Source organism: Myotis davidii, unplaced genomic scaffold (genome assembly GCF_000327345.1).
Source record: "Myotis davidii unplaced genomic scaffold, ASM32734v1 scaffold125, whole genome shotgun sequence".
Lineage (NCBI taxonomy): Eukaryota > Metazoa > Chordata > Mammalia > Chiroptera > Vespertilionidae > Myotis > Myotis davidii.
In genome coordinates, this window is record NW_006299390.1 from 5070782 (window position 1) to 5093461 (window position 22680).

At 38.0% G+C, this 22680-nt stretch overlaps 1 protein-coding gene across 3 annotated transcripts in view; it reads right to left on the reverse strand.

The window, feature by feature from the left end:
* The window catches only part of MAGI2 (membrane associated guanylate kinase, WW and PDZ domain containing 2), a 1072297-nt gene that overhangs the window by 50655 nt on the left and 998962 nt on the right, over positions 1-22680 (reverse strand). For 2 of the 3 annotated variants that reach the window (XM_015571230.1, XM_015571232.1), the window contains 3 exons: positions 18420-18451; positions 11958-12147; positions 3672-3713 (listed from right to left, as the gene is read on the reverse strand). In XM_015571230.1, the coding sequence (XP_015426716.1) occupies positions 3672-3713; positions 11958-12147; positions 18420-18451 (264 nt within the window). The remainder of the gene's footprint in view (positions 1-3671; positions 3714-11957; positions 12148-18419; positions 18452-22680) is intronic. The other variant, XM_015571231.1, reaches the window with a different exon arrangement.

Genomic DNA, 22680 nt, shown 5'->3' on the forward strand with positions numbered 1-22680 from the left:
ATGCCCCCACCAACATCCTTCTTTCCTCATCTTCTTTCTTATTTATTCTCTTTCCATGCTCTTTTCCCCTTTTTCCTCAGCTCTTTTTACAGAACTGTCAGGGATTCTCTCAAGATGAGGCAGGGGTTGTGAAGAAATGGACTAAGGAGAGACAGAACACTCCGGACATCGGTGTGCAATGGCCAGGCATGGCCAGCGTTGTACTGCCTTAGAAGCCAGGGCCAGGGCCTCGGGCATCATGAAATAAAGCAGCTTAAGATACTCATCTAAGACACCTGACCACCATGGAAAACTGTAGGAATGGAATTTACAAGTCCGGATTTATCCTGGGCTCCCACTAATATTGAAAAAGCAAACACATTCAAAAGTAGCAAATGGTGGCCACATCCAGGTATCAAGACAACTTTCCTCACAATAAAGTAGAATTTCAAAGCTGATTCTTATTTCCCACTAAGACTCCAGGGAGGTGTCAATGTTATATATACCTTGGTCTAGATTTTGAAAGATATGACTTTGTGCACAATTTTAGGGAAAAGGATGGGTGACTACACACAACTGATTAATTTTATGAATGATTCAAGCTTCAAAATGCAAAGAACAGCATTTTTTTATGGATTAATTTGGCACATGGGATGCTGCTGTAAACATGTCAATTAAATTTTGGTACTTGAATCCCCTTTCGTGTTTTAATTAAAGCATAAGTACCACGAGCTTATTATCAGTTTGGCACAGAGACTGAATTCATTCAATTTTTCCTTCTGAAAAGAACATTAATTTTTTGGCATTTCTTTGTAAAGAGGTCTAGGGAAGAAGGTACGAGGATGGAATCAGGAATCATAGGTGGTTATTAAGTTGTCTCTGGCTGCTGGGTTTCCAATGCACTCCAAATACAGAATGAGTTAAACAGGAATTAAATAGTTTCTATGGCTCGAGTATAACATTGCCAGCTAAGTAGCTAACACATTTTTGTCTTAAAAGAATCCCTTCCCTTTACTTTTTCCTTTTATACCTTTGGTGATGTGAATGCGGTGAGATATGTTTCCGCTGTAGTAGAAGGCATCTCCTACTCTAGTTAGTTCTCTCCTTCATCCTTCAAATAAACTCAGATGTCCCCATCCTAAATACCCGCTACTTACCTACCCATTTCTCTCTGGGAAGAGTAGTCCTTATGGGATTGTTCACTCCCTCATCTTCACTCTCTCATCTCTGACTTACTCCTGCCAGTCTGGTTTCTGCTCTTTTGGCATTACTGAACTGCTGTCTTCAGGGCCATTGATGATGTCCTAATGACCGAATTGAATGGCCATTTTCTCTTTCCTCATTCTGATTGATTTCTGTGCCTCATTTGATACACCCTTTAGAACCCCTGATTTCTTTTTAAAATTTTTATAAGAGTTTGAGTCAAACTGATGACATGCCAGGAAGCAAGATCTCAAATGCTTCCATCCTAATTTTTTTTTAAATTTCTAAACAAGGAAAATTCTTCTGGAAATGATTTATACCCTTACTTTCTGTGATATTCCATGCCCTGGCTCTCCTGTCTTTGGATGGAGCTCTCCATTCAAAGGTCCTGGCTATGAATTCACTGTTTCTCACTAAAATTCTTAGTGATGACAAAATGATCCTTGTCTATCTATAGTATTCGATTGTGTATAGCCTATAGAAGTTGCCAAATAAATGTTTCTTGAATTTAATTGTTTTAAGATACAAATCTAGCAGACCCCATAAACCAGAGTATTATTCTACTCTAAAGTTATCACTTAGCTTCAAAAATACATTATTTAGGAATTCCTATTACCAATTTTGCCTCTGTACCTAAGCATCTTATGCAGCTAAAGTTAACAAAATACCTCACAATTATGATAAATATGTCTGAGTCAAAAATCATGACACAGAATTGGATAAAGGACATTTTATAAATGTGAGCAGTACTATAGGAGATTTGTTTATTTTGGATGCAGTCATAATTTTCCGGAATATTTTGATAACTTGTGTGGACATTTAACAAAATATTTGGATTGGTTATCTTCTTGAAAATCTGTCTTGCATATACTCAACTACACTATAATTCTCTTTTAAGCAACTTGTATCTTTTGAAATATAAAAATAGTATTTTGCACATACATCAAGGTAATCTAAACTATTAGGCGGCCTTCCGCTTCCTTCTTTTGTTTTTAAATAAAGTACTTTCAGAAGCTGAGATTTTTAAAGAAATGTGCCTGCTGTGGCTAGGGCACTGAGATTTAGAATCTCAAATTAAGTCCTGATTTCATTTTGCAACTGTAATTACTAGGTCTCATTTTCCCTCTAGGCATAAGATATTCTTAAACATTATAAGGTTTTTCCCGTCAGCATATAAGAATAATCATGCTATAAAAATTTTCAGACCAAGATAAGCAAGTATTTGAGGACATTATTTGAGGACAAAATGGTAACCAGTTATTGTCCATATTTTCTACATATCCAAAAAAATGACATGGAAACTTACAGAATGAAATGATCTCGAGCACATATATTCTCCAGGGGGGTGTTAGAACATGCTGAGATGGATAATGAGCTGTCATCATGGGAACACTCTAGAGATGTGTGCTGTGAGCCTACAGACCTGAAATAGTACTATTATTATAAAACGCTCTTTTCTGCAATTGTTTCAGTGTTCTGGCTTTCAATCCAGTGCTCTAATCAGCTGTTCAAAGCACTTCTTAGGAATAAAAAAATCTGAATCTTCCTTTTCTTTCTTCATTTCCACAATAACATTAAATATTTTAGCCCAAACCAAATTGGGAAGTATTTTCAGAATGGTTAGGTCAAATTGTTTTTCCTTTTAAGTAAGTTAATTATTACTAACAGCTCTTATACTTGAAATTATAATATTCTAATCTAACTTAAAAACGATTGAAATGTAGCATTTTATAATTGGAATGGTTAAAAAATTAAATTTATATAGATATTTAATTGATGTCAAAATAATTTCATTCTATGTTAGCAAAATTTCTAATAAGTTCTTTGAAAATGTCTAAATTACAAATCTCTTTACATATTCTAGCTTCTTATTTATATGTATTTAGACTAGGGATGTCCAATATAAATAAAATGTAGTCAATATAAGTAATGAAAAAATTTCTAGTAGCCACATTTTAAAAAGCAAATCAAAACAGGTACCATAAAATATAATAATATTTTTTAAACCTAATATAGTCAAAATATTATTTAAGCCTTAATCAATATAAAATAATTGAGATATACATTTCTGTATTTTTTTGTACTGTATTTGAAACCTGGTGTAGACTTGACACACATCTTACAGCATATTCAAGCTCAGAGCAGACACATTTCAAGTGCCCAACAGCCACATGTGGCTAGAAGCTACGGCACAGATCTAGTCAGTCTGGTGGCTTCCTTGTCACCTGCTTTTTAATGTTGTCTTTAACTAAAGCATTTTATGAAATAAATGAATAAATATGACTGTTTTCTTCTTTTTTTCCCCCCTTGACAGTCATGTAGGCTCACCTTGATGAGACCTACTTTCTATCTTAAATACATGCTTCTGTAGGTGGATAAAATTAGCACAGTGATTACATACTAATTAACTGATACTACTCAGAAGAATGATTTGTTACACAAAATGGAAGACATCATTCACAGGACTGTGAGAACTGGAGGATACTTGCCAGAGGAATCCATTCGAAAACTGGTCCTTGGTGGCACTTGTTCTGGATGGGAAAATGGGGAATTAAAATCGAAACTCATTTATGGCATTTTAAAATTCATCTTTACTTTCTTTTTGTTGCTATTATGTCTCACCCCCAATTTGTGCTCATGTTTAATGATTATTTTTTCCTCTAAAATCTATGGAAATTAGTGGACAGATTTACTGTTTTATGTGTATGAACATGTCTATAAATGTATTTATTTTACATGCATGTAAAATAGAAAAACCTGAATTCCTTTAGATCAAAATGGAAAAAAGATTACCATTTCCAAATACTAACCTTTGATTCTATTTATAAGAATGCTTATTTGAAAGTAAAGTCAATCCAGAATCCAAAATATATGTAATACAGGTCTTTTAGAATCATGTTATGATATTGTGACATCAACTACATATTATAATTAAAAGTGGAAAATTCAATCAACGATTGTGATGATTTATGTATACAGGTCCAGATATTTTGATATTTACTCTGGATAGTTGAACTTATGTATCAGTAATTGAGTTAAATTGGTTTATTTTAGCAATAGAGACCGCTGATGGGAATTATGATGTCTATGCTACATATAAATTCATGAACATGAGTATACAATATTAGAACACACTCTGAAATATACACACACATATGAAGCACTAATATTATGTCATTACATTTAAAAAAATTTAAATAAGACCAAATTCTGATTACTTACTAATTAAACTTTGTTTGTTTCAAATAGAGTCCTACACTATTCAACAAAGAAAATGAAAAGGGAGCCCTCTTGGAGGTGCTGATAAGGTTGGAGGCCTTACGTGTTTGACACGTTCCCCAGTGGACCCTGCACAGCTAGTCTCAGGCAGGATGATCACACCTGCCAGGCAGTCTGTGTTTTCACAGCAAAGGCACATTAGTTGTCTAGCAGAATTGTTTTTTTTTTTTTTAAAAATCTCCATGTTTAGTGTGACTGCTTAGGATTATAAATTGAGAAATGTACTTTCATCAAAAGAAAGAGCGGTATCAGGAGACTGCTACCACTAAACACTTCCATTAGTTGTAAACCTGACATTTTGTATTATCATAATCTCACTAGGACCTACTTGTCATCCAGCAATTACACTCAGTTTACTTCAGCCCTGATGGTCTCATATTTATTCATGAAAGTTCTTTCAGTTACATCGTCAACTTGTGCTACCAACAAAATGCTTTGACATACTAAATAACTTTCAATCAAGGACTCATTTTAGAGTTTACTTCACACATTATTCCCCCTCCCATTGTCTTCTGTCTGATTCCAGAAGCATTAACTTTTGAACACTGAATCAAATAAATTTATAAGCTAATGGAATGGATCTAGTTTTTAAAATACATGTGAAAAATGTGTCCCCAATCTAACTTTTATTTCACTATTTATTACTTAACTCATATCCTAGTAACTTTCTTTATAAAAAGGAACCTGTTAGAAAAATAAATATTACCATAATTATTTGCAAAGCTACCTGAAAATATTATCTTTGAAATTAGATTTCCAAATTAAAATCTACATATTAAAAATGGCAAAGACAGCTTAACTGAATTTACTGATCTTCTTTATCAATATATTATAACTATATAATGATACATAATGTGATATATTAGAAACTCCAGCTGAAAGGCAAATTTGTTACACAGATCAAACCATAACATAAATTATATTAAAGACCGCAATAACGATTTTCCCATGGGGCAAAGGTATATGAAATTAACATTCATAGTACAGTTCAGGACATTTTAAATGATAATGTTATTAATTTTTCCTCGTTTATTTATGATTCTCATGTTAAAGTTACTGGTAAAAGTGTCTTATCATTTCCAGGTCATCTTATTTTAATATTTCAATAGCACTCAGAGGACATTTGTGGGGGGTACTTGAAAGCCATCGGACACCAGCAATGTTGGGGCAGATGAGGCAGGGTTGACGTAGCAGTGCTAGACCTGAGGACGTTCTCTAGGAAGGTCAGGTAGCCTTCTATAATTACTCATTAGCTGCCTGCAGCTGTGGCATCCATAAATTTATCAAAATCTTTCCAAACTTATTGATATGTCCAGTGTGACCATATTAGGTAATTAACTATAAAGGCAAAGAAGACTGGAGACAGGTAGGGTCAAGCAGAAGGCTTGTATAGGATTTGGAGCTCTGGTTGTGAGCACTGTGCATCATGTGGCTGTCCCCGTCAGTTTCCACTCAGTGTTTCCAGGGCTGTGCTGTGGGGGATAGTATTTTTATACTGCCTCCTCTTTCCAGGTGGTTCTGCTCTTAGCGTGGGAGACAATGCTAACTACAACCCTTGCTCAGTAATGACAAAGAAAGAGCTGCAGAAAAATTGATGGTTTAGAAATTCAACCACCCATTTGTGATTAGCCATGAATTACATGAGCATTATAATACTGAAACATGAAAATTCCACAATGAACAATGAACCACAAAAGAGCAGAATAAAAACCATAGATGTAAAAAGCACAATTGTCCACTTTTGATTGGCTACAATTTATAATTTCATGTCAAGTATAGCACTAAAATACAGTTTGCTCCTCCGTTATGCTCTTTAATGGCCTGCGGTTCCTTTAGATTGCCACCTCTGGTGTGAGCCTTACCGCTTGTTATGGGGTAATGCTTCCTAATTCATGGAAAGAAAAAGTGATGGTGTGAGCTCCCTTTGAAGAAATTCCAGAGGCATTTCCATTTCACAGAGGTCATACTCTAAGGCACATTATACCATATGGATCCCTGACGTGTTTATGATCTTACATCTGAATGATGTCTTACTGCAAAGGAGCATGGACATGTTGTACCTCATAAATTGTTTACTTATAATAACTAAGGCTCAATGTGAAGAGAAAAAAGTTTGTAAAACTTCAGTCATAACTCAAGTTGGGTTCCTGCCAAGGTGTAGACCCGCGAGGGTAGAGTTTCAGGGAATAGGGACTGTCCTTTGCCTCTTTCTGCTTTCACCTGCTTGTCGGCTCCAGCCTCTGAGCCCACAGGGAGGAGGATGCCCAGGAAATGGCCTCATGAACTGAGGATGAGACAAACCTTGAGAATAAGCCTGGCTTAAAGAAAACTGACACAACAGGACAAGGTCCTCATTCCTAAATCCCCTTCATTAGCGTGATCAAAACTTTATTTTGTAAGATTACAAAGTCATTTTCTTTGGGAAGCGCTCTGTGTTCCCTTGCTTGGCAACAGAGAGAGGAGTCATGATATCCATCTACTGCAGTTATGTAGGGATAATTTTCCTAGGGTCGGGAAGACAGACAAAATTAAGCCCGGTTGGTCCTGTGATGATTGTGATGTTGAATCTGACTTATTCTCTGTGATAAGAATGAAAAGTCCACGATATAGTACTTGAATGCATGAAGCCCTGCTCCCTATTTCTTCTACTTAGTTTGCCATGCTCTGTATTTGTACATATGTACAATTTTCTGCATATGGGAGGAGTTGGCTGGGAGTTTGGCTACTAAGACAAGTCATCACGTAAGTCTTTTACTTCAAATTAGGGGTAAACATGTATGGGCAAAAATTCAGTCCACCAAATAAGGTAACTTGAAAGAAATTATTTATCAGAGTAGGTATTAAAATTTTTATTCATGGTCTGTACAGTTAGATATATGCTTTTCTTGGACAGAATGATGTCTATTTCTTTAATAGATGATGTGGTAAAAGGAAGCCATATAATTTATCATTCAAATAAGGACAACCTGGTGAGTGAAAGGAGAGCTATTAGTAATTATGCCAGGACAACACAGGGCAGGACTGTTCTAAACAAACTGGCATGCATAGTCACTGTAGGTAGTCTCATGGGTGAGCAGGCCGTTATAAAATGTTTATCAGATCAGAAACATGTGGTTGAAGCGATGACACAATCATAGAGAGAAAGAATGGCAGCAGGAGGAGAGCAGTGAGGGCTTCAAGGTTAGCCATGGTGTAAACAGCCCAACATTCAGAATGTTAGCACACAAACCAAGAAAATGCAAGCCCTTCCTCTTGTGATTGCAGAGAAAATTAAACTCCTTCTTTCATGAGATCCATGGGGAAAGGACAGAGGAGGTAGAAGTGTAAAATAGCATGGCTTATGCCGTAACTCAGCGGGGACTAGTTTCCTTTGCTTTCAATTTTAAAATGGAAAAGTAATGGGGACAACAAGAAGTCAATTATCAAGAGAGGCTGAAACCAGAGAAAAGTGACATTTATCTAAAAGTCTTGAGTAGAGAAGGGGGTGGGAAGATTTTTGCTCTTTTCTAGGAATTGCTGGTAATGCCAGAGGGTCAATGTTTAAATAATTAACACAAAATCCCAGAAACCCCATTGGTCAAAACTTCTTTTAGGATTTTTTTTTTGGGGGGGGCATAATTCTTTTATATGGAATTACATTGGTACAAAAAATTCTTTTTGCACAGCTTCTCCAATAAAAACTAACTAGATTTTTGATAATTAAAAGATATTTAATAAGGGACATTCTTTGGATTAAATATGGATTAAATATCAATTTTGCACATGAAATGAGAAATTATTGGTCTAATTATCTAATTGTATTGAAACTATTGTCTACATTTACTACACGATTTCGCATGTTAAAATACTGATATTATTTGCTGTGTTGTGTAATGCAGCCTCTTTCAGAAATTGTTTTCCTATGATTTTCTTTGTCTCCCAATTTCGCTGTGAGCTTTGTATGAGCAGAGATGCTTTCTCATGGTTGTCCTCTTGTGGGTGCCCAGCAGAGTTCTAGATACAAGCTGAGTGGCTCATGCTTTCTTGTTGATGGATGTGGAGCCTGAAGGTGCCACCTCTGGTTACTCGGCCTGATGTTCTTCCAGGTGGAAGAATCTTCCTTCTTTCTTCAGTCCCACCTCCTCAAGAGAAGACCTCATGGAGATGGGAGGTGTTTGTCGCTTTCTTCTATAAGCGTGGACTTGTCATGTCCTGTTTCATGGGATACCAGTATCCTATGGCTGTCGTTGTTGGTTTAAAATCACTACATTTCCCCCTAGGAATACGCTTTTATTAAGATGTCCTGTGCCTGCACATTAAAATGTCAGCATAATCTAATTATGAGCCAAACGAGGCACAGCAGCATCTACATCACTTGATAAATTTCCATCATTTGCAGGGGATGGGTGACTTGAATCCAAACACTTCTTGACAGCCGCGATACCACAAACATTTTGTAGCTCTGTACAGCAGAAGCTCGTGGGTGGAGGTGCCTCCTTTTATTCAGTTACTGCAACCCAATTTTGACTGTGAATTCCAAAAATCTCTGTAGCTTTTGCTCTGGTTGCAAAGGAGGATACCCTGAGATCACTACAGGCCAGGGAAAATGTCAAAGGACTTGGTTTAGACAGCATTGATCAGGATTCCTTTCCATTCTCTCCCCGGTCCCACTGATTTTTCACTCAGAAAAAAAGCCCAGGGCCACAAAAATAAATAGATACATACCTACATATTATGCATGGGACTCAAAGGAATAAGAAGAGGAGTGGTTCACAGTCAATATTTTGAATATGGGCCTTGTGTGTGGATGCATACATCTCATGATCATTTTAAAAAAACTATTTGAAGATGATGAGAAATAGACTGAGTTTTCCCCCATTCATTAAAAAAAAAAATTTGGGGGGTATTTTCTAAATATTTAAATGAGAGAATGAAACTTTTTCATCGTTGGAAACCGGAAGTGAATGGAGGCCAAAGGGCTCGTTTGTTCTTTCAAGACATTTGCATGTCCACGAGCAGAGTAGACAGATCAGCTGTCCAGAGACTGGAGCAAGTGGTACCACGCTTTTGTTTTTGTTTCCTTATTCTCCAGGGTAAAGCTTTCTAACCTTGCCATGGGTGCTGTGTTTCATTCACACTCCATGTAGTGTTATGAAATAACGTGATAGAAAAGGATGGGAAAGAAAAGGAGCTCGCCCTCTTTTGACTTCCTAAGAATTGTGACCCTGAAAACATTGCTGTAACCTTAGAAACATTAGAGAGACTGGTGATAACAAGAAGGGGGGGGGGCATGAACACAGTGGCAGCAGCAGTGACATAGGAGGGGCGCTGATGGGGGCAGAGGGCATGAGGTGGGGAGTCAGGATGTTTGTTGTTCCTGTGGCTGTGGAGCCGTGGGGATAAAGTGCTCCCATAGGAAGACTGGGAAAGAAAGGGCAGGTTAAGGTAGACTGCTTTGCTTGGTTTATTACAGGTGAGGAGCAGAAAGGCAATGAACAGAAACAGCATTGCAGCGGCTAGAATAAAGAAATCAGAATTCTTTCTGGGTTGAAAAGAAGGTCATGACAATTTCGGCTTGGAAAATAAGGGACACAACAGTATTAGGGTACCATAAAAAGAAGATAGAATAAGTACCAACATTGCTTTTGCCCTGGATAATGAAGCCTTGCATTGGTTTGGAAACTGCAAAAGGATGGAAGCAGATGACTAATGAAGGGACGAAAACAGGCGGAAGCATTTCTGGATGCTTCCTGAATGTAATAAAAAAACTAAACAGCCCTGGCCGGTGTGCCTCAGTTGGTTGGAGCGTCAGGCTGTGCACCAAAAGGTCACAGGTTCAATTCCTGGTCAGGGCACATACCGAGGTTGAGGGTTCCATCTCCAGTTGGGTGTGTACAGGTGGCAACTGATTGATGTTTCTCTCTTGTATCTATGTTTTTCTCTCCCCCTCTCTCTTTCTCTCTCTCAAATTAAAGCACTAAAGAAGCCACGGGCTCAGAGTGAGATTTTAATCCTGCAATGCATTCCTACCTTCCCTGTTAGAACTTGTGCTGTGTCTTGATCTCCATTTCTTTATACTCATTCTTCTTATTTCCTCAAACTTGTGAGAGCAGGGCATATCACTCATTTTTTATATCTCCCCACCGTGCCGAGAGTAAAGTATTCAATGAATACTTGGTTACTGAAGCATAAAAGGTATTAAGAACTGTCCTGAAATCTTTCAATTTTTTTTCAGTTTAATGAACATTAATACTCTGAAATTATACCCTATACTATCTAGCTAAAAGTAACTACTTTATTCTTACTCTATCACTGCAAAGTCATTCCAACTATATAATCCTTCAAAGGCATTTCAGTTGTTTATCCAAAAGAGGAAGAATGAAATACATAGCCAATTATTTAAAAATTTGATGAAAATAATTGCTCAATGGCCTGCTGTCCTAACTATTTTACCCACCAAAATTACTTTTACAAAGAGTTGAAGAGGAGGGGGAGAAGGTATTATGTCTACTTTCCCCCTACCAGCTGGGTGCATAATTCCTGGCCCCTGTGCTCATCAAAGAGCAAGCAGACCTGAGCTCCTCTGAGAGCACACACAATTTAAAACTTGCTATTCATGCTTCAGTGATAAAGTTGGAAGGAAGACACTGGCAGAACAGCGAATCAAAGGAAATCAGTAGACCGTAAATAAGAGCACCAGGGACCAAACCCATTCAACTAGGCTAGGCTTCTCGATCCATCTACTCATGCTCATATTATGCTGTGTCTTTCCCTCACCGATTGTACATTCGTGCCCTTCAGATTCCTGTCCTCTAACATTTGGCAGAGATGACCTGTTAGAGATGGTGGAAAGAGGCACAAGGAATACATATGCAATATTAAAAACTTTTGTTGTCTAATATTTATAAAGTGCAATGAAATAATTTCAGAGGACCTTCAAATAGGATGTCAAGTGCACACACGATTAATTTGTTTTATGGCTGAACTTTCAAACGGGCTCCACTGCATTAAATGAGAAGCACAAGCCTCTGGTAGAAATAATTGGCACCTGGCTCGGGGCTGCTTTTGAAACCATTCCTTTCATGTTTGTGAGATGGAAGGATTTGGTTAACATTTGCTCCCAGCCCCAAATTCTTCAGTGCCTGCATTCTAGGCTCTGAGAAAAATGTAAACTTCAGACTCAAGATCAGGTTAAACATGGAAATCCCCAGCATTTCTTATTATTTGGTGCAAACAAAACTAGCAACCTCTTTCGCCCCCTTCCCCATCCCAAAGACATTCCTCATTTTCCTCAGTAGCAATGGTAAAGAAAATTTAACCAAAGCTATAAGTTTTTTCTGGAGTTAACAGCTTTTTTTTTTTTTTAAGAGACGTTTAGATCAGCTGGCCCTACTTTTGAGACATGATTTGAATTTCAAAACATAAAATCACACCAGATCATTTCAGCCTCAGTATAACTCCTAGCAGGGCTTCAGCTATTATTCATGTAACCCTTGTTTTCGGTGGCTTTCACTTACGCCTACTTTCATAAATGGCTCTAGATTTCTCGTAGAGCTCATATGGGTCAGGCTTCCTGGGGTCAAAGGCCTCTGTTGAGTCAGGAAAGGAGCTCCTGTGAAGGGCGGGCGGGAAGGGCAGGTTCTGCGGTATGGCCGGAGCAGATAAACTTGTCTGAGGACTGCCTTGATTCTCCCATCGGTCCATGATCTGGAAAGTGAAAAAGAATAGAGAGAATGATGGACATATTCTTTCTTGCTGTTTCCTTTGTTCCGTACAACAATCCTCACCTTTTAAGTTAGACTTTCTTGCCCTGTGGACTTTTCTCCCAGGAGACATTTTAAATCTTTGGTACCAGTGCCTTGAGAGAAAGGATTCTATGTCTGTACAATAAAGTACCAGTTATAAATACGAGTGGTGCCTGAATTTTGAATGCAAACTTCTATAACCTTGTCACCTGTAGGCTGGTAATTTTCAGCAAATCACGTAATCTCTCTGAGTCTGTTTTCCCCCTATAAAATAAAAGTAACATGCATCTCAAGATAATTTACGTGCAAGTACTTAGGAGTATATCAAACTGTTCCTTTTCTAATGTGGTCCCAATGCGTGACACTATTTTTACTGAAACAGAAGATAAAATAGTCTGCACGTGTTCTTTTGACAGCTATACATATCCCAACAATCTCCTATTTTTGAACATTCAATCACTTTCCTTACAGTTTATAAGTAATAATACAACCACCCGGGATTTCTGAATTGTTCAAAGTCTTCTATGAAAAACACATACACAAAACCAACCAAAGTCTTCTATGAAGCTTCATTTACATCTGCTGGTTTCCTCCCCCAAACACGGCTGCAGTTACTGCCACCACAATTTATTAAAGGACTATGGGACACTTGCCAGTTTCCCATGTTCTTTGACACACAGTAACTTCTTTAATCCTCACCACAGCCTTGTGAGGCAGATAAAGCAGGGACTAACGGCCTTTTATCAAGGAAAAAGCCAGGTCCGCTGAGATCACCTATCGGCACAACCAACTTCACCTTCATTCAATGGTCAACTGATTCCTCATTCAAACTTACCTTCTACTTTCCTGCTTTGTGTAAAAATTAGAGTAGGTTGCTCTCTGGCCTAAAATTCTGCATCGGGTCAGCATGGCCCTCAGGAGAAAGGCCAAGCTCCCTAATAGGAAGTTAGTGGCTCACCCTGACCCAGATTCTGATATTTTTCTTGTATCTGCTGATGGTCTCTCCTCTCATTGCCTTTGGGTTGTCTCCTGTCTGTGAACCTTTGCACACTTTCTTAATTTCTCCTTCTACCTGCAATGTTCATCAATTTTTCTGCTCTTCCAAATCCCTTCTTCATTTTATCTGGCCAGTAGATTCAGATGAGGCCTCTCCTCTTGTAGGAGATGCTCGCTGACCATTCCTGATCTGGTTACAGGTCCCTCCTGGGTGTTCTCAAGCACTCTCTCCTACCCTCTCACCACTCATCATGCCCAACTGTAATTGCAAGTCTCCTCAAATAGATCCTGTTGGGGGAAGGGCCTGCAGGGGATGCAGATTTTCTCATTGTCATATTACAACACAGAGTAAGCCAGGAAATGTTTAGTCAAAAAATATGGCCATTTGTTCTTTTTTTCAAAACCAGTTTTGATACACACTATTTTAAGTTTGACAGAATTATAACTCTGTCCCCTACTGATAGCCCTGCTTTTGTTTTCACGCTGGTGCAGGTGCCGTGAGGGCTTCGATGCCAGCTCTCACCTATCAGTGATAAATACTTTAAAGATGTGAGATGCCATGTACTGTACAGGTCACTGTGTAGCACAAAGGTTCCTGTGATCTGCTCACCTACCTTGGACTGTGGCAGGGGCCAGGTGAACCAGCAAATTAGGAAGGAAATGGGTTACCCAAACTCCTTCCAACAAATAAGGCTGGTAAGATTGGTGCTATGATCTAAATGTTTGTGTCTCCCCAAAATTCATGTGTTGAAATCCTAACACCCAAGCTGATGGTACTAGGACACGGGGGCTTTGGGAAGTGATTCGTTCATGATGGTGGAGCCCTCATGAATGGGATTATTGTCCTTACAAAGGAAACCCCAGAGTACTCCCTAGTCCCTTCTGCCAGGGAAGGTGACAGAAGAAAGACGGCCATCTAGGAAGTGAGCTCTCACCAGACACTGAATCTGCAGGTGCCTTGATCTTGGACTTCCCAGTCTCCAGAGCTGAGAAAGAAATTTCTGTTGTATGTAAGCCACCCAGTCTATGGTATTTTGTTGTAACAGTCTGAAGGGACTGAGACAAGTAGCTTCATTTTCATTTGTTTTCTATATGTGCCACCGACAAAGATTTCATTTGAACAAAGTTTCTATAGTTAACAAAGATGTAAAACCCTTAGTCGAGTTTAATTCCCTAATTTTCAGAATAATCTCTAGGACTGCAGAGAGGTCCAGTAGCTGTCAGTGACAGACCCTGGATCAGAACCATATATGACTGAATGCTTTTTTACATAATAATACATTGAAAAGCATAATTGGTAAATTTGCTTAGAGTTTTAGCTAATTATCTACCTTTTGCCCCATTTAGTAAAAATCTTTAAATCCAAACATCAGAATTCATTTGATAGTAAAGTTCATCGAGGATGCTATTCTGGGTTCCCTTGGTCATCCATTCTGGTTGTTTTGGCCATGATGGGAAGACCCACATTTGTGGTTAAAGGTATATTCTTTTTTATTTTTCACTTTGACCTTAGGCACCACTTGATGCATTCTGGCTGCGACTTCCCCTCTCCTGTCCCCAAATATAAAATATTAAACTCTAAAAAGTAAGTAGATTAGAAACGTGGTCTGAGAAGCTGTAGCATCACACTTGTCATCATAGAGAACCCTTGAGCTCTTTCTCCCATCTTTCAGTCAGGGCTAGCCGAGACCCACAGAAGTTTTGCTGGTATATGTATTGTTCATGTACAGTCAATGCAGCAAACATGCTTCAGGTGAAATATTAGCATTTGTAAAATAATTCTTAAAACTACAGAACAAATAATGCTTTGGGCACTGTTTGGGAAAGCTTCTGTGGCAGATTGACAAATTCTACAATTTTGTTAGCACAGAGATGGGGGAATTAGTCAAGAGTCCAGTTGTAAAGCATTCACAACATCTTGCTGTGACATTCATCAATCCTCAAGTCGCTCAGCCAGGGTTCTTAAAAGACTGTAGAGCAGAAAATCACCATGCCTATGAAATTATAGAAACAGCAGACTTACAGTCCTACAGCCGAACCCCCAAATTGAGTTATCAGTTGCCTGCCACATAGAAGGTCACCCCTGCTCACTGGGCTGTGATGCTGAGCTGACAGTATCTTTTGAAGGGTGCTCTCCGTTGACTTCTCCCTACTTTCTTAGACAACCTGGTCTCTGGACTTTTGCTTTCCAGCTGGGACTCTCTGTGCTCACTCTGAGTTACTCTCAACCTTCATGAACCTAGATTCTCATCCTGTCCTCTTGCCTAGGTCATGGCCTCACTTGCTCTTCCTGGCAGTAGCTGTCTGGAGCTGTGCTAGTGGCCAGGCTTCCTCTCAATAAGGCTTCTGCCTGGGCCTCGTCCAATCCCAGCGGGGTCCATACTTAAGCTCTGTATAGACATCTCACTAGGGTAAGGAAAAATGGAAAGAGCTGTTTTATATCTGGGAGAAGACTTTTATCTCTGCTGCCCTTGGTGAATGAGTGAATGCCTGACTGTATGAGACAGTGGTCACATAAATATCAGTGGACAGAGTAGACATACAGTCGATAACAGGGCATCAAACAGTAGAATGAAAAAAACCAATCATGGTGGGTTACTTTTTAAAACCCCACCTTCTGATTCTAGGGTGCACACTGGGAGGAGAGGGCTTGTGAGTAAGTGCAGGTCCTCCCTCAAACCTCATGAAATACTCTGTTTGCTTCTTGTAGGAGCTGGGGTAGTCTAAACATACCTACTCACTATTTTAGGGCAGGGCTTGGAGATGAAGGCATTTGGCTTGATTTTGTATCTGAAGTACGAACTTGGATCCCTTCAAGGTAAAGAGAACAGGAAGTCGCTACAATTAGTGTATTACTTGTTAGATGGGAAGTGGCTATCTTGATGCAGATTGGTTTAAGATGTGGATCAGTAGGACAGAGAGTGAGTGACACAGGACCAGGAGGAGAGAGTGTATAAATCCATATACTATGTGTATATATTTATATCTTTGTTTAAATGAATACTTATCCAACTCTGTTCTTTCATAAAGTGATTAAATCATTGAGTTTATGCATAAAAGGTCTGATGTATAGGGTGACTGTAGTTTATACTTAGAACTCATCATGTAGAGGCTCTGTTTTAAGCACCTTACATGAATTAACTAGTATACTTCACAACTACCATGAGTGGGGTATTATTATTGTACAGATCTAGAGCTTGAGATACTGTGAGCTTAAGCAGCACGTTGTAGGTCACAGAGCTAGAAGCAAAATTTGCACCCAGGCAGGATGCCTTGAAAGCCAATACCCTAAATCACTTACTATACTGCCCGTTATTATAGTCCTCAGTCTAAAGGACTTCTGACAGATACATGGGGGACATTAAATGGATGGCCAATGCCCTGACCGGTTTGGTTCAGTGGATAGAGCATCGGCCTGCGGACTGAAGAGTCCCAGGTTCGATTCCGGTCAAGGGCATGTACCTTGGTTGTGGGCACATCCCCAGTAGGGGGTGTGCAGGAGGCAGCTGAGCGATGTTTCTCTCTCATCGATGTTTCTAACTCTCTAACCTTATCCCTTCCTCTCTGTAAAAAATCAATAAAGTATATAAAAAAAATAAAATAAAATAAATGGACGGCCAATCTATCTCCACTCAGCCTAGAACCTGAAAATCCAAGCTTTAACTTTTGTATGGGTGTCTGGGTTCAGGATTAATTATAAATTGGGCTCTATAAAACCTTTTTTGGAATTATTGACTATGGATGTAATTACTTAATGACAGAAAATGCTCTAATTATGTCAAATGGCATAATTTGTATAAAAGGGGTACATATCAGAAAATCACTAAATTGCGTAATTGTAGCACCATGATGAGGTTGCAAGGTTTCTTGTTACATTAGATAAAGGTGTGTATAACCACGGAGTACAGATTTAAATTTGGTGATGAAAGGAAGGAATTACTTAGATTTTGGCCAAGATAAAACAAATTTCATTTTAAACATTTTAAAATACATCTTTCAAAATCATATCATCACTAAAAGGTCTGGTTTTTCCATCTGATATTCTCTGTGGCCAGATGAGCCAAATCCAAAACAAGGACACGCTTGGTGACAATGCTCTGTGGCCCTGACACTGCCAGTTCCTCCTTCCAGCTCTGGGCTGCCTCGTCTCTCTTTGAGAGAAGCCTGGAGCTCAGGCATATTAGGGGCTCAACAACACTTTATTTCACATCTTCAAACCATTTCCAAGACATGTTATTTAATTAAGCCAGTTATTACACTTGAAAAGTATGCAAAATTATATTATCTCCATTTCTAAAATGAGAAAATCAAGCAGTTAAATATTCCCTCAGTAAAAGAAATAAAAGGAGCATAGAATTAACTCAAGAATTCCCTACTCACTGGCCACACTAGGGGCACTTTCTTCAGCGTTGATTACTGTCAGAGGAAAGAGAAGAAGTAGGTAGAGGATGTGATACCCTGAGTGTTTTTGGACACAAATCACTTTGCTATAGCGCTCTTCTAGTCCTGGGTTTTACACATTCCAGTCAGGGTATTCTAACACATAACGGGATCCCGGAAAGCCAGTCCAAGCTTTTGGGACTTGGACAATTACTAGTTTCAATCTAATAGCAAATAAAGATAATTTCTAATTGCAAAGTCAACTTGTTAACCAAGCCTTACACAAAGATTACTGAGTCCATCAGCCTTCTACACTGGCATGATAGATCACCAGTGTCTGAAGAAGATTCAGAAGTACGCCTTTGAGTGATTGCCAGGTTTGGTCTCACACACACACACTTAGCTCTGTGTACATTAAAATGTAAATATAAATATAGAAATATATACAGAGCTAAATTTCTTCTGGAACCAATTTAATTTGCAGGTCAAGATCTTGGGCCTGTAATATGCATTGTTTCTAAAAATTCCATATTATCAAGATGATAGTATTTCTGACGGGGTGGGTGGGGGGAGGGCAGGTTTCTAAGGTACTTTCAGTACACTGCAATGAATACTATTTATGCTCATTTTGAAGTATACTTATTAAAACACAGGCAGCAATGCCTTTACAGGAAAATAAGATGAAATATTTATATTTGTTGGGCAAATACAGGACATAAGGACACAGAAGATTTGTTTTGACATCACAGAATCTCTGAAGTCGAAGAGATTTTGAGGTCACCCAATCACCAACTCTTGTTTAATGGGATTATAATAATAACTAGAAATAAAGGAAGAAGCATAATAATTCCAACTTACAGGCTTTGGAGATTTCCATGGAGAAAAGAAACCTGTAATAAAGAAAACAATATTTGAACTTTGAAAATATACCCTACTACCACTTATGGGTGGCATGATATTAAAATAACTGTGAGTCACTTTAAATTAGTTAACAGCAAACAATAATAACCACAAAAAATTCTAACTTTTATAGGACTGACTGTTCTCCCACTGAGATCTTCTCTAGAGCAGATATCTATTTTATTATCCTAACACCTTAGTGTGAGCACAATGTTCTGCATGAAGAAGCAGCTCAAAGTGTTTGTTAATTGACTCAGCCATGTAACATCAAAGCCATCTTTTTTTCAACTTATTGAGTCCTTTCTATTACCACAATTTGTATGGCAATTGGACTGACTCTGTGATCCAAACGACCATTAAGGTAATTAAAAGTAAAGGACAGATTAATTCCCTTTTCTTTTTTCCTTCATTATTATTTTATCATATGGTATTAGTTTAAAAAAATGGTAGTAAAAACATAATGGAAGTAGTGGTGGAGAAGGTGGCTATATATTGGCCCTAGCAAGCCAAAACATAATCTATGTACAAAAGTACTTTCTTTTCATATCATATCTTCCTTCTTTCAAAAAAGTTCATCACTGTAATGTTAGGTGGCAAATGATAAAATGCCCAATAATAAATGACATACTAAAACTATGTCACGTACATATAGTATGTTATCATAAAACTTGGAATTGTACAAAATGGGAATATTTGAAAACTATAACCCATTTATAGGAAATGCCTACAGAAATCTGAACATGTAATTATCTAGATGCAGAAGTAATCCAATGCAGGCAATACATAAATACTGCTAATTGCATCTCAATGCATTGTTGTGAAGAACTTATGCTTCATTTTATGAAAAGAGTGAAAGTTAATAATCCACCATGTCTCTTAGCTTTCCTTGGATTTATTTATTTATTTATTTTCAATCCTTACCTGACGATATGTTTTTATTAATTTTAGAGAGAGAGGAAGGGAGAGAGAAAAACATTGATGTGAGAGAGAAACATCAATTGATTGCCTCTCCTACTCACCTGACTGGGGACCAAACCCATAACTAGGTATATGCCCTGACTGGCAATTGAAGCAGCATCCATTAAGTGTATGGGATGATGCTCCAATCAACTGAGCCACCTGGCCAAGGCCAGAGTTAAATTTAAAATTAAAGTGTAATAGCCATCTTACTAAGGAGATTGGTAGAATTAGTTCACTTTCTCACATACTCTGTATGTTCTTAACTCTCTTTCCAACTAATGAAAAAAAATTCTGTTCAAAGTCTGGTTTGATTAATTTAATTACAAGGATTTAATCACATCCTTTTTGGTAATATCTTAGAGTAAACATTATAGATAAATAAGTACATTAATAACCTTTGATTCATTCTATAAAATGACAAAGCAATTTGACTACTAACATAAAGTGAAAAGTTTTGTAATTTATTGGACAATTACACATTATTTTCTGCAAAGGATAACATTTATTTGCTGTTTTATGGAATTGCCAGTAATGGTTCTTTTGAGAAATGACACTATGTATACATCCTCACAATGCCAAAACATTCAATTATTTCTTCCACTTTCTTTGTGCTATCACCTCCCTGGAGGGTCCGACAGATTTTGAGTGTTACTATTTTACATTTGTTCTGGGCTGGGAGTTTCTTAGACTTTGATATAGACGTATTGAAAATGGTTCCTCTATTATGGAGCTCTCATCTCCACTTAGGACATTATCTTAAAAGATGATTATTTCTTCCACAGAATATGTGTAATCATCCGAGCCCTCCTTAGCAGTCAGGGTTTAGCAGAACAAAAATGGGCTAAGGGGACACTGGTTAAGATCAGACGAGGAGAGAGGGAGGTTTAATTTGACCAGCTGTCATCACAGACACTTTGCTTTCCAGTCCTTTTAAGGCTGTTTCATTCCGTCTCACCTCGCGCCATTGGCATGACCCAGGACTCCTTCACCGCGCCCATTATGGCAGTTTTTGGAGTCCTTCTAATGCTGAGTTGTGCTGAAGAGGCTTTTTTCTGAGTCATTGTAAAAAAAAAAAAAAAAAAAAAAAAGCTGCTTGCTATGGAGCAAGTAATTTTAGGTAGTAAGAAATTGAATCAGAATAGATTTCTTTAAATATAAATAACTTATGTGATCCTTCGTGTTTCTCTGGAGAAGTATCAGTCATGCTATAAACATTTAAATTATGATGAATAGAAAACATTTATTTCGGATATACTCAATTTGGCCTTATTAAGCCAGAAGGTCAAGTTTTCTACATGATTAAACTTCAATTTTCTGCTCAACTTCATTGGAAGAGCTACAGAAATACTGTAATAGTGTGGGTCAAACTATTATATATTATAAATGTGCAATAATTTTTGTAGGGATGGCTCCTCTAGGAGTATATTCCAATCAACATTAAAATCTCCTAAACAAAATAAAAAATTTTAAATCCTTATTTCTGCAGGTTTTCTTTTTCTGAAATCATTCTGGTTGCAGATAGGTCACAGAAGCAAGATCGGCTTGGTTTGTTGGGACAATTAATTTTGGGCTCCTCACCACCCATCTTCATAGGAAACAGGGAGAGGGGTCTAGTTATCTTCTTAAGCCTTTCAGAGCTAACAGTCTCTTTATAAAACTAAGTTCAGAGAAAAAGACTTTTTAAAAAATAAAATAATAGCTCCTTTATGTTTTAGTTTATTTCTGGCCTTTGTTTCCCCTACTTCTAAGCATCTTTATAGTGGCCCATGTTTTCCATACTGATCATCGATTGGGGTGTATACAAATATAAAGACATTAATCCTGATTCCTAAGACAACAAAAGTTGAGGACCCTGAGGTATAGTTATAAGCTAACTGAAACATGAGCAGAACATTAAAGGAAAAAATAATATTTGGATGCAGCTAATAAGAACATTTAGATGCATTAAATAAAAAAGGATAAAATTGGCCCTGGCCAGTTTGGTGTATGATAGTCTCATAGACCAAAAGTGGGTTTAATTCCAGAGCAGGGCACATACTAGGTTACAGGTTCCATCCCTGGTCTGGGAGTGTACGGGAGGCAACTATTCTATGTTTTTTTCTCACATCGATGCCTCTCTCTCTCTCTCTCTCTCTTTCTCTTTCACCAATAAAGACATACCCTCAAGTGAGCATTTAAAATAAAAAAAGCACAAACTTGAATTAGATTTCTAAAAATCTATCTTCTTTAGAACCCAAAATAAAACTGAAATATATTTTTAAACTCTGCACCTAAAAGCACAGTGAGATGGGTAGGGAAACAGCAGCACAATGCAAATAGACAAAAAATGCTGGTATTTAAAAATGGAGAAAACAACAATGAGTTAATGTTGAAATTTCAGTTCTACATGTCAACTAAATACAATTTTTAATAAACTATAAGAACATGGTTGCAAGATATAAAGTACCCAGTTAAATTTGATTTTCAGGTACTAAATAATTTTTTAGTATAACTATGTCTTATATACTATACTAGAGGCCCAATGCACAAAATTCGTGCAAGAGTAGGCCTTCCTTCCCCTGTGCTGGCATCGGCTTCCCTCTGGCACCCGGGACCTGGGATTCCCTTGTAGCTCTGGCTTCGTCTGGAAGGACACCCAGAAGGATATCTGGTCTAATTAGCATATTATGCTTTTATTATTATAGATGAGACATATTGCGATAGGAGGTACATAAACATTTTAAAAAAATATATTTTATTGATTTTTTTACAGAGAGGAAGGGAGAGGGATGGAGAGTCAGAAACTTCGATGAGAGAGAAACTTCAATCAGCTGCCTCCTGCACACCCCCCATCGGGGATGTGCCTGCAACCAAGGTACATGCCCTTGACCAGAATTGAACCTGGAACCCTTTAGTTCATAGGCCAACGCTCTATCCACTGAGCCAAACCAGTTAGGGCAACATTTTTTATCGGAAATGAATTTAACTGGAAATTCTGTATTCTAATTTGCTAAATCTGACTACCTATTCAGGTAACATTTTATATGTCCCGGGCAATGATTTAAAAATAAAAACACTGGCCCTGGCTGGTTTGGCTGAGTAGATAGAGTGTCAGCCTGTGGAAGGAAGGGTCCCGGGTTTGATTCTGGTCAAGGGCACATGCCTGGGTTGTGGGCTCGATCCCTGGTATGGGGCATGCAGGAGGCAGCTGATGGATGATTCTCTCATCATTGATGTTTCTATCTCTCTCTCCCATTCCCTTCCTCTCTGAAATCAATAA